The sequence below is a fragment of the Dermacentor albipictus genome, chromosome 6 (genome assembly GCF_038994185.2).
Source record: "Dermacentor albipictus isolate Rhodes 1998 colony chromosome 6, USDA_Dalb.pri_finalv2, whole genome shotgun sequence".
Classification (NCBI taxonomy): domain Eukaryota; kingdom Metazoa; phylum Arthropoda; class Arachnida; order Ixodida; family Ixodidae; genus Dermacentor; species Dermacentor albipictus.
The window spans coordinates 141,701,026-141,719,896 of record NC_091826.1 but is presented as its reverse complement, the minus strand read 5'-3'; the positions used below and the strand labels follow the sequence as shown (position 1 = coordinate 141,719,896).

General features: G+C 49.9%; 1 protein-coding gene across 1 annotated transcript in view; it reads left to right on the top strand.

The window, feature by feature from the left end:
* LOC139047104 (ATP-binding cassette sub-family C member 2-like) overlaps nucleotides 1-18,871 on the top strand; it is a 628,131-nt gene that overhangs the window by 398,288 nt on the left and 210,972 nt on the right. The window contains exon 9 of the mRNA XM_070521066.1: nucleotides 3,411-3,567. Coding sequence (XP_070377167.1) covers nucleotides 3,411-3,567 — 157 coding nt within the window. The remainder of the gene's footprint in view (nucleotides 1-3,410; nucleotides 3,568-18,871) is intronic.

Below are 18,871 nucleotides of genomic sequence, written 5' to 3'. Positions count from 1 at the left end.
TGCGAATTTCGCGACACATTTTATATCGAGAAATTCTTTCAGTTCAGTAACGGCTCTGCGCCACATGGAGGGCGGGCGTGTTTCGGTATGCTTGGTTCGATATTATTTTTCTCCAAAGGTTTAACTCGCACCGGGCCGGCCCGACACCGATTTCGATCTGCCGACTTTCGGCGACAGCTCCTTCGTTTCGGTGCCTCGGTCACACTGCATCGGCGGTGAACAATTGGCTGACAGTCGGCAGACCGAAATCGGTGTCGGGTCGGTGTAGTGTGAGTGAGCCCTAACGGACAGCACTGCCGACACCAGGCTTCCTTTAACAGGGGACCTTAACGCTATCGCGTGAAATACGAAGTATTGAAGAAGCAAGCGTTATCCGCTTTTGCGTATTTTCGTTCAAGAACATACCCGTGCGACTCAGTTTAAAAAAAAAATGAAGAGAAAAGATCTGGCAGTTTCACCAGAAAGGCAAAGCAGCGATTGCGATAGCAAATTGGTCGGCAGCTCGATGAGGTAAGGATATTACTTTTATCGGCTGTATAAACTTGCAAACACTCTCTTACTAACTCAGTAAAAAGCCCTGTGTCACGCGCGCACAGGTAAACATGAACAAATCTCGCTCAATGACCGCGGAAACTCGCTGTCACAACGCTGGAGTGCAAACGCAGCAGCGAGTGAATTGACCTTCGTGCTGTGTCTTGCGCCAGCGCGAACGGATCGTCGAAAGTGCAGCGCATAGAAAGCCGCCTGCACTCGGCGTGGAGTACTGTGTTCACATCGCAGATCGCTTTGGGCGCGCAGTATTCCCACATCGCCGATCGCACCACCGCAAGCAGCCGCCGACGCCCTCCTGCCTGACGAGAAGAGCTTCCGCCCTGGGGCGCGCGAGATTGAGCCGCGATCTCCGGCTTTCCCTCGCGAACTCGTGCACACAGCGTGCGCCGACGAAGCTAGCGTCGCCGCAGTTTATAGGGAATGCGCTTGGAGTGTCCATATAGCTGCTATCGCAATAAAACTGGCTCACTTCAAACTGGAAAGCACTTGAACATGCTGGTGTTTGCTATAGGGATGTATTTGCCGGGTGTCAGGCACAAACAAGGAATACGAAATAAACACAAACCAGGAAGTGAAGCGCATAACTGAAACCAAGACGATCAAGTGGGCCTCTCCCTGGTTTGGGTCACGTTAGCTCGTGCCATGCACAGTTCAAGAACAGCGAAAGCCCATCTTTCTGCGACAGCGTGTGGAAACAGTTGAGACAAAGACGAACTGAATGAAACGAGGCTCAAGGTTCAAGGGCAAGCTATCAAGTGGACTGTATCTTAAAATGCATGGCCGAAAAAAGAAGTAAGCGATGAAAACGCTGTCGTAAACGACAAACACGCTTTTCTTCCATTGCCGCTTTGGAAACCCCCTTCTTGCCTTGCCAAGCTGATAGAAGGAGCAATAACATACCTACCTGCAGTTCCGGGTAACATGGTATATGCTTCCAAAATGTGCTTATTCGTTTTACAGCGAAGCTGCTTGTGCGGACCCTATGCCGTAGTAGAAGGACTTCACTAAAAAGGGGCCACGTGACCTAGTGGGAAAGGAAAGGAAGAGCTAAACAATGTGAAAGGGGTATGTAACTATAGCTTCCCCCTGTGAAACTGCTCTCTTATGCGCCAATCTTGTACTGTTGCGGCGTGGTGCCTTTTCGGCGATCGAGCCAGATTGGCATCGAATTTATCGATGATTGATTCGACCTTGCCGCGAAAGAAACATATGCTATGCTTGCGTGGAACGACAAAAAGCTGAACTAGCTGGTAAGGATTCATTATGCAAAAAAGAGGTGTTGTCCACTTCTCTACTCTTGTGTCCTGTCTGCATGCCTCACCTCTTTTTTTGCATAATAAGCTATGCAGGCGGTTTACGAACGGCGGTTGAGGCCAACGAACAGCGCCCAGCGATTCAAACGCAGTACTAGGAGGCCGTGGCTGGCGGCCCTTCTTGCTGGCACAAATAGTGCCGGCAGCCACGTCGGTCATCGAACCAATGCAGCCAATCGTCAAAGCAATTGCAGCGCCTGCATCTCCAGTGGTGGGCCTTGCGCCCAACATAGGGAGCTTTGGATTAGTGGTTCCACACATTCCATCACTGCTAACGCTATGGGAAGAACACGAATAGTGCGTGCTCCTGAGGACGAAGCTGCCTACTGGCGAAAGAATGGCAATACAAAAGATATTCAATGCTTACGAAGTTTGACTTGCATGGTGTAACACTCGATGTAACTAACACAGGTTCACTGTTCGACCATCTTCACGGACTGGACTTTTTACCTGCGATCTTGTTAAATTGAAATGCCAGCGAAAGTGGGCTTGCATTTGCATCTTCTGCAATTGATATTTTTCTCTCTTCACCTGTTCCATTTCATTCCTTAGTGTTCCTCCTCATCTATGTTATTTCTTCACGATAGCGCAAAAACATGCAACTCCAGCAACTAGCCCAATTTCAAGCTTTAATGAACGCCTACCGACTAGCCGAATTCATCACTATTGCTAAGCACAGGTCTGCCCAGCAGGGCGGCCATTTAGGACAAGGTTGTGCGCGCTGTTTCTAGGGTGGGTCTGCTCTGTTTTATCACCGTGAGAAGTGACCAATAGTTCATATTTGCACTTTGCTGCAGGGCTGTTGTAAGCAACGTCGAATACAAAATGAGGAACGACAAAATTCAGGACACTGTGGTAATATGCGCTCTTTAACCGGGCGTAGGGAAAATAAATGGACACGAAAAGGCTGTGTATATTGTGGGCTTTATTAAAATATCGTAGGACCAATAGACCAGAAGCGGAAAAAAATACCTTGAGTATATTAGGTGCCATACGACACTGACGGAAAATTAATGCAAAAAAGCTCCGAATGGTGAATCCAAGAAGAGACGGCACTTAATACTCAGCGGGCCTCATTTCGCCGTTTATTTTTTCTTTCTTTCGAAAATTTAAATGGCGAAAGTTGGCGGCTACATTGTTTTCTGATTAGTTTTGAAATTGCCAAAAACTATACAGGCCAGCCATCTTTCACCGGTGTCACTGTTTTGGAAGTCGCATGTTTCTTTCCCCTACATTATTAGTTTTCGAAAAATTGATTCCTTTATATTCATCTTAAGTTTACATCTACTGATTAGAAACGCAGGCAGATATGATGAAGATGACCTAAAGAGAATGATGACGTTTTAGCTTGTGTTCCGTGTAACGTCCATGTCTCAAGCTGAAGAAACTAAGCCCAACGGTTAGCGACTCATGGCAACTATCCATATGTGACCCTATTGAATATATGAGAGTTCACGTTCAAATTATATAGCCCGCTTTCTACAAGGAGCGAGAAACTCACATGACTATAGTGCCTGTTTTCTGTTCTCTCTGCCGCTTTCCCAGGACTTTGATTGCGGGAACATCGAGCACGTCGTGCATGGTCGTTCTCTTTGCGGTGGCCTGCATCGCCGAAGGCGCTTTTACCTGCTACACGAATCATATCAGCCTGCGTTTTTCAGAGCGGGTCCAGGTACTCACCCAAGGCGCGATCTTACGAAGGGTAAGTTACAAATATTTTTGCCAAGATATTCTACGCAATATTCAAGTACTGGCGAAAGTCAGCGGTAAGGCGCCAAGTTTGTTCCTGTGCCGACAGAAGCCGCAAAAAAACATGTTTTAAGTCAGCAGACAGTGACACCAAGGAAAGCAGACAATAAATTACCTATTTTTATTGAAATGTAGCCTTAATAAAAAAAAGTGGAAAAAAGCATGCTACACATTTCCAATTCCGGCCTTGAGTAGCCCTGTAGCTACATATCCAGCGCTGCATTAAGCACACGTACGCAAATAGCCGGAAATATGAACGTTGGGATATATGCCGCAGTAGCTGAAAATGGTGATCATCGCGCGCATCATGCGAAGTTTCTGGGTTCCATACCCACCTGCAGCCCGCTGTGGTTTGTTGCGTAGCTTTGGCATTACACCCTAGCCTAGCCTTTGAAATGCATTCAAAACGGGGGCATGGCTTTATCGGATTGCCTCTTCGGAATCCGGGCAGACCAATTCCGGAGGCACTGTGGATCAATATCGTGAGCCAACTGAACAGCTGCGGACGCTTTTCAGTGGGAGGGAAGGAAGCTAGAGCTGACGCGACCAGCGCCGATAATAACCATCGCGGAGAATTATCGTTGTCACCATGATAGTCCCCTACCGCCAGTACCGGAACGGATGAGGGCAAGTCATCAAAAGCCGATCATATTTTTCGGCTGTTTCGAGGGCAACGCTGAGAGTGCCATTCAGCGCTCTCGTGCAGAGTCGGGCGGCTCGAAAGAACCATCGAAGTGCAGCCTGAATAGCCCTTTTTGATTACGCAAACAAGATCGGCCTTCTGGGAGCGCTTTATTGCGCTCCAAAACGATCATTCGAAGCTGTCAGCCATGTCTCCATTCCGCTGCCGGGTACGCCGCACAGGAAGCGACAGTAGGATAAAGCGCCGTTGCATCAAACCTCGCTTCTCAGCGACATCGGATGTTTTTCATTTTCATGTTACAGTCGAATGCCTTCATAACAAAATCTTTGATCACATGGTCACATAATTCATCTTCGCTGAAAAGATGGCGCACCATACCGTTCGCAATGGAGCAGGCCGAACGGCTATATTGAGAGCCAACCTCTAGTTAACGTGAATTCAAGAGATGCTTTGTTGAATAGGTCGCTGTTTCTTGCCCGCACTTTGTCTGACGGAATGTGCAACGGCAGCCGACCTCGCCATGCCGCCGACATGCTTCGTGATGGGATGACGCCAGGTGAAGCTGCAGGTGGTCAAACCCAGCTGTCGCCTTCCTTGCCGTCCTGAGTGTTTACAGGCTATTCATCACTGCAGCCTTCGTTCGAATTCGAGTGCTTTACGTCTTACAGAAGACCCTGAGGATGCCGTCGGTCTTCAGTACGTGATAACGTCATCGAATGCGATGTATTGTTTAACCGACGTTGTTAGAACGAGCAGCGTATGAGTTCAGCAATAGCGGAGGCAGTACAGCAGGACTGTGAAGTTCGCTGACATCGGCACACTCGGCCGCTGCGTCACTAGCACTACCGTTAGCGCAGATGAGTGGCGACTGCACAGTGGCAGCACATCGCTGTCGGGGCGCTCTGCGTTGTCCACGCACATTTGTTGTCTTGCCTTCGTTGTAGGGTACACGTGAAAGATATGGGCGGGGCGTGACGAATGATTCTTTAGAGAGGTTATTTTTTTGCAGAGGTATTCGACTGTATATTATTCTTAAACTTGCAATTCGTACCTGCGAGCAAGAGAAAGAAGTGAAAGGGGGATTCTCTTCCCCTAGGATCTATAAATGTAACGCGGAAAACGGTGGCGGTGATGGCGCGTTCCAACACATCATGATATTAAAGTATAGACAAAATTGCTCTGTAGAATATAATTCACGTTTTCGCGAATACTCTAAGGAAACATGACAAAAAGAATCGAACCCACATTAGCTCACTAAATGCGTGCTTTCTAAGCTTTAGGCAAACGCTGTGCATTCCATTTCCTGTTTAACAGCCCGGACACATTACACAAGGAAGGGCGTATACGCACGTATAGAGTATCAATGGTTGTACTTGGCTTAGGGAACAATGAAAGTGAAGAAAGGACGCCTTAAGCTCAGAAAAAAACCTCAACAATGACAGGCAGACGGTGACCCACAACGAGCGATGTCAAATCCAAGAGCAAACGAACAAAAAAGGACCTGCATCTATGTGGCATTATAAAGCATGAAAACAAACTGTGGTCCTATGTCGTGACTGAAGCAATAAAAAGCAAAATGGCATATATATGTATATATATATATATATATATATATATATATATATATATACGGTGACGGACGGTGACCGGAGGGTGTCAACGGCAAGGGACCATATAAATCAATGCCAACAAATTCAAAAGGTGCGTCCGGGCAAGGGAGAGGTTGTAGTAAACCGGCAGGAGGGGATGTCGAGCGTTTGCGGTGCTGACATGACGCACAAGAGGCAATGTATTTGGCCACCGTTGTGGATAGGCCAGGCCAGAAGCAGCGGGTCTTTATGCGGTCGTAAGTCTTGTGGAAGCCTAAGTGGCCAGCCGATACATCGTCGTGAAGTGCCTCTAATACCCGCAAGCGAAGGCAGCGAGGTAGAACTGGGACCCACCGGTGACCTGTTGGGTGGTAAACGTAGCGGTGTAGCACGCCACCTTGAAGGCGGAATTGTCGAAGTTGGCGTCGCAAGCGGCTGTTGGGTGGTTCGGTGAACCCACTAAGGCGATCCATGAGAGCTCGACAGTAGGAGTCGGCCCGCTGAAGCGAGGCGAAATCAGAGCGTGATGAAAGCATAACTTGGTCCAGGGGCGTTATCGAGAGCTTGTGTGAGGCAGGATTAGCATCGGAATGACTTGGTAGGGAAGACGATGGCGCGTTACCGGGAGAGAGTGAGAGTGGGCAGCGAGACAATGCCTCTGCATCATGATGGCGCTTTCCAGACTTGTATGTTATAGTGAAGTCATATTCCTGCAAGCGCAGTATCCAGCGTCCTAAGCGTCCTGACATGTTTTTCATTGATGACAGCCAACACAGAGCATGATGGTCGGTGACGATGGTGAAGTGGCGGCCGTAAAGGTATGGGCGAAATTTCTGAATCGACCAAACGATAGCCAGGCACTCTTGCTCTGTAATGGTGTAGTTCCGCTCAGCTGGAGAAAGTGTTCGGCTGGCATATGCTATGACTTGCTCTTCAGATTCTGTATTACGTTGCAGAAGTACTGCGCCAATACCTTGTGCGCTTGCGTCAGTATGGAGTATGGTGGGGGCACGATTATCGAAGTGGCGAAGCACTGGTCCGGAAGTAAGATGCCGCTTAAGAGCTTGAAAAGCCGACTCGCAGTCGCTAGTCCACGTGAAAGAGGCACCGGTAACCAGGAGCTTGTGTAGAGGAGCTGCTATTGCTGCGAATTTGCGTATAAATCTACGAAAATATGATGCCAAGCCGAGGAAACTACGTAGATCTTTCTGTTGCTGGGGGCGAGGAAACTGAAGAACGGCACTAATATTTTCGGGCTCAGGCTAGATGCCAGCTTTTGAGACGACGTGACCCAATACTTTGATTGTTTTGCTTGCAAATTTGCATTTTTTTCTATTGATTTGGAGACCAGCATTCGCAAGGCACCTGAGAACTTCGTCTAATCGATGAAGATGTTGGCTGAAGTCAGACGAAAAGATGACAATATCGTCCAGATAACAGAGGCATGTCTTCCATTTTAGACCACGAAGGATGTTGTCTATCATGCGCTCAAATGTGGCAGGAGCATTACAAAGGCCAAAAGGCATCACGTTGAATTCATAAAGGCCATCCGGTGTAGCGAATGCGGTCTTTTCTTTGTCAGTCTCGTTCATCGGAATTTGCCAATATCCTGATCGAAGATCAAGGCTGGAGAAATACTCCGCCCCTTGTAGTGTGTCCAAAGCGTCGTCAATTCGAGGTATTGGATATACGTCCTTGCGTGTGATCTTATTGAGCGCTCGATAATCCACGCAAAAGCGAACTGAGCCATCTTTTTTCTTTACCAGGACCACGGGAGACGCCCATGGGCTAGATGAAGGTCGTATTATCTTCCACGCAAGCAAGTCAGCAACCTGTTGTTCAATGACCTTTCGTTCGGACGGCGATACACGATAGGGGCGTCGTCGTATAATAGCGGAACCATCGGTTTCGATGCGGTGTGTAGCCGCAGGAGTTTGGCTCAACACAGGGGAACAGCTGTCGAAACAGGCTTTGTGTTTTGCCAAGACCACCATTAGGGCTTCGGACTGCGCGGCTGTTAGGTCAGAACCAAGAACGGCTGGAGGAGGGAAAGGATCATCCAAACCTGAGGCTGGGGCTGGCGATGAAGAAGGGCAAAGCGCGACTAGAGAGATAGGTTGAGTGTCGGCGAGGGTTGCCACAGTCATCCCTTTGGGCAGCATCACAGGATCAGGGGTCGTGTTGCAAGCAGACAGAAGGGCGCGGCCGCGTGAAAACCGGACGAGACAGGTGGCAATGAGAATTCCGCGAGAAGTACAGCGGGAAGAAGGGGCGACGAGGGCGTCTCCGTCGGCGATCTGACTGGATGTTACGGCTACAACGTCTTCGTGACCAGGACGCAGGGCGTAGTCGGCAGCGATGGTCAAGTTCACGCATGAAAGTGAAGAGTCCGCAACAGGTTCAAGCTCTGTATCCGTGATGTGGACAACTTCCTCTCTACAGGAAATGACGGCTGAAGCAGAATGCAGGAAGTCCCAACCCAGTATAAGTTCATGGATACACGTTGGAAGGATGATAAACTCGATGTGGTGGCGTATGCCGTCGATGAGAACACGAGCAGTACACTGTCCGTCAGGGTGAATGAACGCAATATTAGCACCACGCAAAATAGGTCCAAGATAAGGCGTTTTTACTTTACGGAGCCGGGAACACAGATCACTCCGAAGAACAGAAACGGCGGCACCGGTATCGATGAGAGCTGACGCGGGAACACCTTCGACAGTCAGACAAAGCATGTTGGCCGGGCGAACAGGAGGAATTTTTGAAGACCGATAAGAAGCAGTTTCCCCTCCAAAAACTGCAACAGTTGGTTTTCCGAGTGCTGGTCGACAAAATGGGAAGTGGGGCGAAGCGGTGATGTAGAGCGCCGGTAAGGGGATGGAGAACGACGCCTGGCCGAACGGGAACTATGAGGCAGATTGGGAGCAGCTGGTGGAGACGGAGAACGCTGTTGCGGGGACGAGTACTGTTGTGTCGGCGATAGCGCGCCTGATAAGCAGACTGCTGTTAGTGCGCATGTGCGCACAAGTACTTATAATGTCTTGCTATGTGCGTGAACCGTTGATTCTAGATGTAACCAGGAGCCCGTAAGCTGCGGGCAATAAACACCGTTTTCCTGTTGATCCCTTGCCTGGTCACCCACTGACATGAGACACAACAAGTACGGTCCGGGATAGTAGTCGTCTGATCGGCGAGTGCGGTCTCTTTCGTGCTCAGCATAGCCTCGCCTGTCATCCTGCTGGCGCCGGCGGCAGAAGCGTGATATATGGCCGCGTATACCGCAGTAAAAACAAACTGGACGAGGTGGACGCCACTGAGGGTACGATGGCGCAGCAAGTGCTCTGGTTCCCATCGAAGCCACATGGTCATAGGAAACGCCAGTAGGCACGGAAGGCATGGTAGGGGTGGGTAGCGAAACAACATCCGCGTAGGTAGGTGTGGAGCGCGCTACCGGAGCAAGATGTGTCGTGGGTGTAGTCATCGCTGTCAACTCTTGCTTTACGACCTCGCGCAAGTCGAAGACGGGGGTTGGGGCGCAGGCAGCAGGTCTTGTAGTTGAAGCTCTTCGCGGATGATGGTGCGGATAAGAGCACGTAGATCTGGAGAATGGGAAACCGGAGGATCGCTGCTGTCATGTGGAAGACGAATAGACTGCAGCTCGTCGAGGCGTTGACACGTTGAAGTGATGTCTTGGACAGAAGCCTGATTTTGCACGATTAAGGCGTTGAACGCGACAGGCCCAGTGCCTTTTAAGATGTGGCGAACGCGTTCGGCTTCCGTCATGCTAGGATTCGCACGGCGGCACAGAGCCAAAACATCCTCTATGTATGAGGTGTAAGACTCTTGGGGAAGTTGGCGCCGCGTTCCCAGCTTCTGTTTGGCGACTTCTGCACGGCCAGACGAGGAAGCGAAGATTTGCCGCAGCTTCGAGGTAAACGTGGACCAATCCGCGATGTCGGATTCGTGGTTGAAATACCACGTCTTTGCAACACCGGTCAAGTAGAAGGTGACGTGCCTCAATTTCTGGGTGTCGTTCCACTTGTTGCAAGAACTCACGCGGTCGTAGTGGTCGATCCAATCGTCTACGTCATCACCGCGGAGTCCCGCGAAGACGGGGGGATCGCGCTGAGGGCTCGTCACAGTCCAAGCGGGCGCCGCAGGTGGGGTCGTCTGTGTAGTAGGGTTAGAGGCGCCGGAAGGGCCGGGGTTGGAAGTGTCCATTGTTGTAGAGGTAGCTGGGTGTAGGCGGCGACCGGAACGGAGCTCTAGGGAGGACGGAAACGCGAGAGGACGTCGGGATCTTGACGTACCTCCACCACTTTATAATACCGAGACCGATCAAGTTGTCCAGCGCTTTTTATTCCACAAAAGGGAACGCCCGCAGCTCACGCGCGAAGAAGTCGAAGAAGAGGGAAGATGATGATGGCTATATACAAATGAAAACGACGAAGTACGTTAATAGTGCTTACAATATATATATGATATCTTATCTATCATCAGCCTGGTTACGCCCACTGCAGAGCAAAGGCCTCTCCCATATTTCTCCAACTACCCCAGTCATGTACTAATTGCGGCCATGTTGTTCCTGCAAACATCTTAATCTCATTCGCCCACCTAACTTTCTGCCGCCCTCTGCTACGCTTCCCTTTCCTTGGAATCTATTCCTTAACTCTTAATGACCATCGGTAATCATCCCTCCTGATTACGTGACCTGCCCATGCCCATTTCTTTTTCTTGATTTCAACTAAGATATCATTACCTTGCGTTTGTTCCGTCACCCAATCCACTCTTTTCTTATCCCTTAACGTTACACCTAGCATTCTTCTTTCCATAGCTCGTTGCGTCATCCTCAATTTAACTTTAAGAACCCTTTCGTAAGCCTACAGGTTTCTGCCCCGTACGCGAGTACTGGTAAGACACAGCTATTATACACTTTTCTGTTGAGGGATAATGGCAACCTGCTGTTCATGATCTGAGAATGCCTGCCAAACGCACCCCAGCCCATTCTTATTCTTCTGATTATTTCAGTCTCATGATCCGGATCCGCGGTCAGTACCTGTCCTAAGTATATATATTCCCTTACCACTTCCAGTGCCTCGCTACCTATCGTAAACTCCTATTCTCTTCCGAGACTGTTAAACATTATTTAGTTTTCTGCAGATGATTTTTTTGACCCACCCTTCCGCTTTGCCTCTGCAGGTCAGTGAGCATGCATTGCAGTTGGTCTCTAGAGTTACTAAGCAAGGCAATATTATCAGCGAATCGCAAGTTACTAAGGTATTCTTCCCAATCCAGGTCTCTCCATACCTCCTGTGAAAACTCTGGTAATGGCATTGGAGAAATCCTATGTCCCCGCCTAACACCTTTCTTTATTGGGATTTTGTTGCTTTCTTTATGGAGGACTACGGTGGCAGTGGAGCCGCTATATATATCTTTCAGCATTTTTACATACGGCTCGTCTACACCCTGATTCCGCAATGCCTCCATGACTGCTGAGGTTTCGACTGAATCAAACGCTTTCTGATAATCAATGAAAGCTAAATATAAAGGTTGGTTATATTCCGCTCATTTTTTTACCACCTGATTGATAGTGTGAATATGGTCTATTGTTGAGTAGCCTTTACGGAATCCTGCCTGGTCCTTTGGTTGACGGAAATCTAAGGTGTTCCTCATTTTATTTGCAATTACCTTAGTAATTACTTTGTAGGCAACGGACAGTAAGCTGATCGGTCTATAATTTTTCAAGTCTTTGGCGTACACTTTCTTATGGATTAGGTTTGTGTTAGCGTTTTTCCAAGATTCCGGTACGGTCGAACTCATGAGGCATTGCGTATACGAGGCGGCCAGTTTCTCTAGAAAAATCTGCCCACTATATCCTTCAATAAATCTGCTGTTACCTGATCCTCCCCAGCTGCCTTCCCCCTTTGCATAGCTCCCAAGGCTTTCTTCTTCCGGCATTACCTGTGCGATTTAGACTTCCTCTAGACTATTCTCTCTTCCACTATGGTCGTGGCTGCCACTGGTACTGTGTAATCTCTATAGAACTCCTCAGCCACTTGAACTATCTCATCCATATTAGTAATGATATTGCCGGTTTTGTCTCTTAAGGCATGCATCTGATTCTTGCCAATTCCTAGTTTCTTCTTCACTGCTTTTAGGCTTCCTCCGTTCTTGAGAGCATGTTCTATTCTATCCATATTAAGCTTCCTTATGTCAGCTGTCTTACGCTTGTTGATTAACTTCGAAAGTTCTATTCTAGCTGTATGGTTAGAGGCTTTCATACATTGGCGTTTCTTGATCAGATCTTTCGTCTCCTGCGATAGCTTACTGCTATATTGTCTAACGGAGTTACCACCGACTTCTATTGCACACTCCTTAATGATGCCCACAAGATTGTCGTTCATTGCTTCAACACTAAGGTATTCTTCCTGAGTTAAAGCCGATTACCTGTTCTGTAGCTTGATATGGAATTCCTCTATTTTGCCTCTAACCGCTAACTCATTTATCGGCTTCTTATGCACCAGTTTCTTCCGTTCCCTCCTCAGGGCTAGGCTAATTCGAGTTCTTACCATCCTGTGGTCACTGCAGCGCACCTTGCTGAGCACGTCCACATCTTGTATGATGCCAGGGTTAGCGCAGAGCATGAAGTCTATTTCATTTCTAGTCTCGCCGTTCGGGCTTCTCCATGTCCACTTTCGGCTATCCCGCTTGTGGAAGAAGGTATTCATTATCCGCATATTATTATCTGCCGCAAACTCTACTAATAACTCTCCCCTGCTATTTCTAGCGCCTATGCCATATTCCCCCAGTGCCTTGTCTCCAGCCTGCTTCTCGCCTACCTTGGCATTGAAGTCGCCCATCAGTATAGTGTATTTTGTTTTGACTTTATCCATCGCGGATTCCACGTCTTCATAGAAGCTTTCGACATCCTGGTCATCATGACTGGATGTAGGGGCGCAGACCTGTACAACCTTTATTTTGTACCTCTTACTAAGTTTCAAAAGACCTGCCCCCTCTCGTTAGTACTATAGAATTCCTGTATGCCATCAGCTATATTCTTATTAATCAGGAATCCGACTCCTAGTTCTCGTCTCTCCGCTAAGCCCCAGTAGCACAGGACGTGCCCGCTTTTTAGCACTGTGTATGCTTTTTTTGGCCTCCGAACTTCACTGAACCCTATTATATCCCGTTTACTGCCCTCTAATTCCTCCAATAGCACTGCTAGACTCGCCTCACTAGATAACGTTCTAGCGTTAAACGTTGCCAGGTTGCTTTTCCAATGGCGGCCTGTCCGGAGCCAGGGATTCTTAGCACCCTCTGCTGCGTCGCAGGTCTGACCACCACCGTGATCAGTTGCTTCGCAGCTGCTGGGGACTGAGGGCCGGGGTTTGATTGTTGTGTTCATATAGGAGGTTCTAGCCAAGTACTGCACCAGGGTGGCCAATTCTGCTCTGGTGAGGAAGTGCGTTACCGGTTCTGGTCACCGGGATCAGGGCACAATCCAGGCCTGTTTATGCAATTTTATCAACACGCAGATTTTTTGTTTTAAATCCGGTGAAAAATTTCGCGACAACGGGATTCTAACCACGGACAGCTTGCACGCGAGGCGGGTGCTGTACCTCTACGCCACCGCTGCTGTATATATATATATATATATATATATATATATATATATATATATATATATATATCTATATATATATATATATATTGAAATGGGGTTTATGTAGCTCGTCCGAGGGATCGCAGGTAGCTCTAGATCACGAGTCCTAGCGCTTCGCATCAACAACCCGCGCTCGTGTCTCGCGCCGCAGCGGTGGTACTCCGCACTGTGCCACATGCATATTACCCACTACAACTACAGTGCCACATGCATATTACCCGCTACAACTTCCCCCGGGGCGAAGAGGAGCCATCCTGGCGACCTAAGGCGATGATACGATAAGGGGGTCGTGGTACGGCTTCAGGCGGCTGACGTGAACAGTCTCGCGGCCACGGCGGCGTTTGTCCGAAGATGGCGTCACCGGTTCGACCACATAACTCACAGGCGAAGTACACGCGACGATCCGGTACGGACCTTGATATTTCGGGGCAAGCTTTGGGCTAAGGCCTGGAGCTTGGAAGGGCAGCCGAAGCCAGACGTGAGAGTCCACGGCGAAGGACTGTTCGGGCCGATCGTTGTCGTGGCGATCTTTGCGGATTCCTTGGGTATCCGACGTGAACGAGTGAGCCAGTTGGCGGCACTCTTCAGCATGGCGAGCAACTTCGGAAAGAGGGGTGAATTCAGAGGCATCCGGGTGATATGGTAGTACGGTGTCGAGGGTAGTGGATGGTTCACGCCCATAAAGAAGGAAAAATGGTGAGAAGCCTGTGGTAGCCTGAACGGCGGTATTGTATGCGTACGTCACAAAAGGGAGGACATCGTCCCAATTGGAATGATCCGACGCAACATACATGGTGAGCATGTCCCCAAGGGTGCGGTTGAATCGTTCCGTTAGACCGTTAGTTTGTGGGTGATACGCCGTAGTGGTGCGGTGAATAGTGCGGCACGCGGCGAGTAGCTCATTAATAACTTCGGACAAGAAGACACGGCCTCGGTCACTGAGCAGTTCTCGCGGTGCGCCGTGACGTAAGACGAAATGCCGTAAGATGAATGCGGCGACGTCGCGAGCAGTAGCCGAAGCAAGTGCAGCAGTTTCAGCATATCTTGTCAGGTGGTCTACTGCGACAATTATCCAACGATTTCCGGTAGCACTGCATGGAAGAGGCCCATAAAGGTCGATGCCAACCCGATCAAAAGGACGTGCAGGACACGGTAAAGGTTGCAGAGGGCCTGTCGTATGAGAAGATGTCTTGCGTCGCTGACAGGCAGCACATGACCGAATGTATTTGGGACATAAGAATACATGCCGCGCCAGTAGTACCGCTGGCGGAGCCGCTCGTAGGTTTTCAGGACGCCAGCATGAGCTTGTTGTGGGTCTGCATGGAAATACGTGCATACGTCGGAACGCAAATGGCGAGGGATGACTAGTAGCCATTTGCGACCGTCGGGCTGATAGTTTCGGCGGTACAAGATGGCGTCCCGTAGCACGAAGTGGGTGGCTTGGCGACGAATGGCTCGAGGGCATGTAGACGTTGAAGAACTGCTAAGAATGTCAATGAGAGACACAATCCACGGATCTTTTCTCTGTTCAGACGGCATGTCAGTAACAGCAAGCGTAGCAACCGGGCACTCTATGGATGAAGGTGGCCTTTCGTCGGATCGCATGGGCGCACGGGAGAGCGCATCTGCATCAGAATGTTGGCGCCCGGATCGATAAAGGACGCGAATGTTAAATTCTTGGATCCGAAGAGCCCAACGTCCAAGACGCCCCGACGGGTCTTTCAGTGACGCAAGCCAGCAGAGCGCGTGGTGGTCTGTCACAACGTCGAACGGACGGCCGTACAAGTAAGGACGAAATTTGTTTAAGGCCCAAACTATAGCTAAACATTCTTTTTCCGTGACAGAATAATTGGATTCTGCCTTCGTGAGAGCACGACTCGCATATGCAACCACATATTCTGGAAAGCCAGGCTTCCGTTGTGCAAGGACGGCCCCAAGACCAACGCCGCTGGCGTCGGTATGAACTTCAGTCGGTGCAGTCGGGTCGTAGTGGCGTAGAACAGGCGGTGAGGTAAGCCGACGACGCAAAGTGGTGAAGGCTTGGTCACACGCCGGAGTCCAGTCGCGAAGGGAACCAGAGCCAGCCAGGAGCTTCGTCAGGGGAGCGATGATGCAGGCAAAATTGCGCACAAAGCGGCGAAAATAAGAGCAAAGACCGACGAAACTGCGGAGCTCTTTCACTGTAGTCGGCCGCGGAAATTCTGCGACAGCAAGAAGTTTGTCAGGGTCGGGAAGGACGCCCTCTTTGGACACGACATGGCCAAGTATGGTCAGCTGGCGGGCTCCGAAGCGGCACTTTTTCAAGTTAAGTTGAAGGCCGGCGGTGGTAAGGCAAGTAAGAACTTCGCGTAGACGAGAGAGGTGAGTGGTGAAATCAGGGGAGAAAACTACCACGTCGTCTAAATAACACAAGCACGTCTTCCATTTGAGGCCTCGTAGAAGATTGTCCATCATCCTTTCGAACGTCGCGGGTGCATTGCAGAGGCCGAATGGCATTACGGTAAACTCATACAGGCCATCAGGCGTAATAAAAGCTGTCTTGGAGCGGTCGGATTCATCCACTGGTACTTGCCAATAGCCCGATCGCAAGTCCAAAGAAGAAAAGAATTCGGCACCATGAAGACAATCTAGGGCGTCATCTATGCGCGGTAGAGGATAGACATCTTTTCGTGTAATCTTGTTGAGGCGACGATAGTCCACACAGAAACGAATCGAGCCATCTTTTTTCTTAATGAGTACTACAGGAGATGACCAAGGGCTGCAGGATGGCTTGATAACACCACGTTCAAGCATGTCTTCAGCTTGCTCGGCGATGACACGACGCTCGGTGGATGACACGCGGTACGGACGCTGGCGTAATGGTGCGTGGTGTCCCGTATCACTGTGGTGAGAGACGGTACTTGTGCGGCCTAATGATGCTTGGTTGCAGTCAAAAGAGGCGTGAAAATCATTTAAAAGAGTAATAAGCCGCTCACGTTGTGTCGGCTCGAGGTCATCGGCAATAGAGCGACAAATAACATCCGGTGGTACTCGGTTAGATGGCACATGGGGTGCCAGTGCTGTTACGGTGGCAGTATCCACGTCGTCGGGAACAGGGAAATGCACAATAACGTCAGCGTCCACAGTCTGGATGGTACCAATAGTCTCGCCACAGTGCAAAGCCAAAGTGTACGAATTTGGGTTAGAAATCAGTATTTCTGCAGCCCCATGGTGAACCGTGAGGAGAGCGAAAGGCAACAATATAGGCTGGCGGCGAATGAAGACGGCAGCGGGTGAAAACATGACCGTCGCTTCGGCAAGCGATGCGCATGAAAGAGGGACAAATACCGCGCTGTGAGGGGGAAGGTCAGTATCTGAAGCTACACAGATCCTGGTTACATCATGAACTTGAAAGTCGTGAGATGGCATATCGCACAGAACGGAGAACTGAACCTCAGCACGTGCACAGTTAATGACGGCGTGATGGCGCGACAGAAAATCCCAACCGAGAATCACATCGTGGGAGCAACAAGTTAGCACAAAGAAATCAATCGGATACAAAATGTCTCGAATCAACACCCTGGCAGTGCACATAGCGACTGGCTGAACTTGCTGTGCACTGGCTGTTCTAAGCAATAATACCGAAGGCATCATGGTCACTTTCCGTAATTCACGGCAGAGTTTCTCACTAATCACAGATACAGCAGCACCTGTATCGACGAGGGCAAGACATTTGATGCCATCAACAGACACTTCAATAACGTTAGCGGGGGAAAAACGAGGACTTTGATGTTCCGACGATGACGCAGTTCGTGCCTCAGGAACTGCGGAAATCAGTTTTCCGACTCAGTAGTACTGGCACTGGGCCTACGACGCATGGGTGAGAGTGAGCTCCGACGAGGGGAAGGTGAGCGACGAGTATTGTAGAGCTGTGACTGCGGTGCTGGTATGTCATCAGCAGCGTAGACTTCCGTTGGTGGTCGCTGAGGCATACGGTATGGTCGGAAGCCGGAGCTGGGTGGTCGCGCGGTGCCCACGAAGGCCGGCAAGCGCCGGCGGCAGAAGCGCGCTACATGTCCCGGTGTACCGCAGGCATAGCATATTGGGCGGTTGTCAGGAGTACGCCAAGGATTTGTGCCTTGCTGCTGTGCGCTGAAAAAGGGAGCGACCTGCTGGCGAGGCGAGGGCGGATGAGAGAACACCGGCTGGAGAGGCGCTGAAGGCGGAGGAGAGAATCCCGGCAGACGAGGCGCCCGTGCAGCGGCTTCAGCATACGTCAGAGGCGCGGCCACGGGAGCCGGCTGACACGGAGGTGGAAGAGCTTCGGTCACTTGCTCTTGAATTACCTGTCGGATCGCTGGAGCCAAATATTGAGAAGGCTTCTCCGTGGTCGGCAAAATCGGGAGCTGTCGCGCGACCTCCTCGCGCACAAATTTTTTATTTGCGTTAGCAAAGTTGTGTGGTTGTCGCCAATAACCACTGCTGCTAACGAATCTTCCGTAGGCGGTGGGCGCCGAGCTAAGATGCGTTGTTTCTGTAGCTCGTCAAAACTTTGGCACAAGTTGATAACTTCGGCCACGGTACGCGGATCCTTCGCTAGCGACATTTGAAATGCGTCCTCATCAATGCCTTTCATAATGTGTTTTATCTTGTCCTGTTCCGCCATTGACGGATTCACGCGCTTACACAGGTCAATGACATCTTCGATGTAACTTGTGAACGTTTCACCGTGATGTTGCGCGCGCCCCCGTAAGCGTTGTTCTGCGCGAAGCTTGCGCACAGCGGGGCGCCCGAACACTTCTGTGAAACTTGTCTTGAATCTGCTCCACGTTGTGAAATCGTGTTCGTGGTTTCGGAACCAGAGGTTCGCGACGCCGGTTAAGTAAAACAGCACATTGTGCAACTTTGTGACGTCGTCCCACTTGTTATGCTGGCTCACCCTTTCGTAAGATGACAACCAATGCTCCACGTCATGATCATCGGTGCCGCTAAAGATGGCAGGATCACGCTGGCGCAATGCACCGGAAACGATGACCGTCGGAGGCTGTGGTGCATCTTCCTGGGTGGTTTCGTCAGGCATGGTCGCAGCAGTCGGTAGCGTCCGGCTTCGGAGTTCCAGTTTTCGAGGTTACCACGCACCTCCACCAAATGAAATGGGGTTTATGTAGCTCGTCCGAGGGATCGCAGGTAGCTCTAGATCACGAGTCCTAGCGCTTCGCATCAACAACCCGCGCTCGTGTCTCGCGCCGCAGCGGTGGCAGTCCACACAGTGCCACATGCATATTACCCGCTACAATATATATATATATATATATATATATATATATATATATATATATATATATATATATATATATATATATGTACACAGTGAAGTAGACGC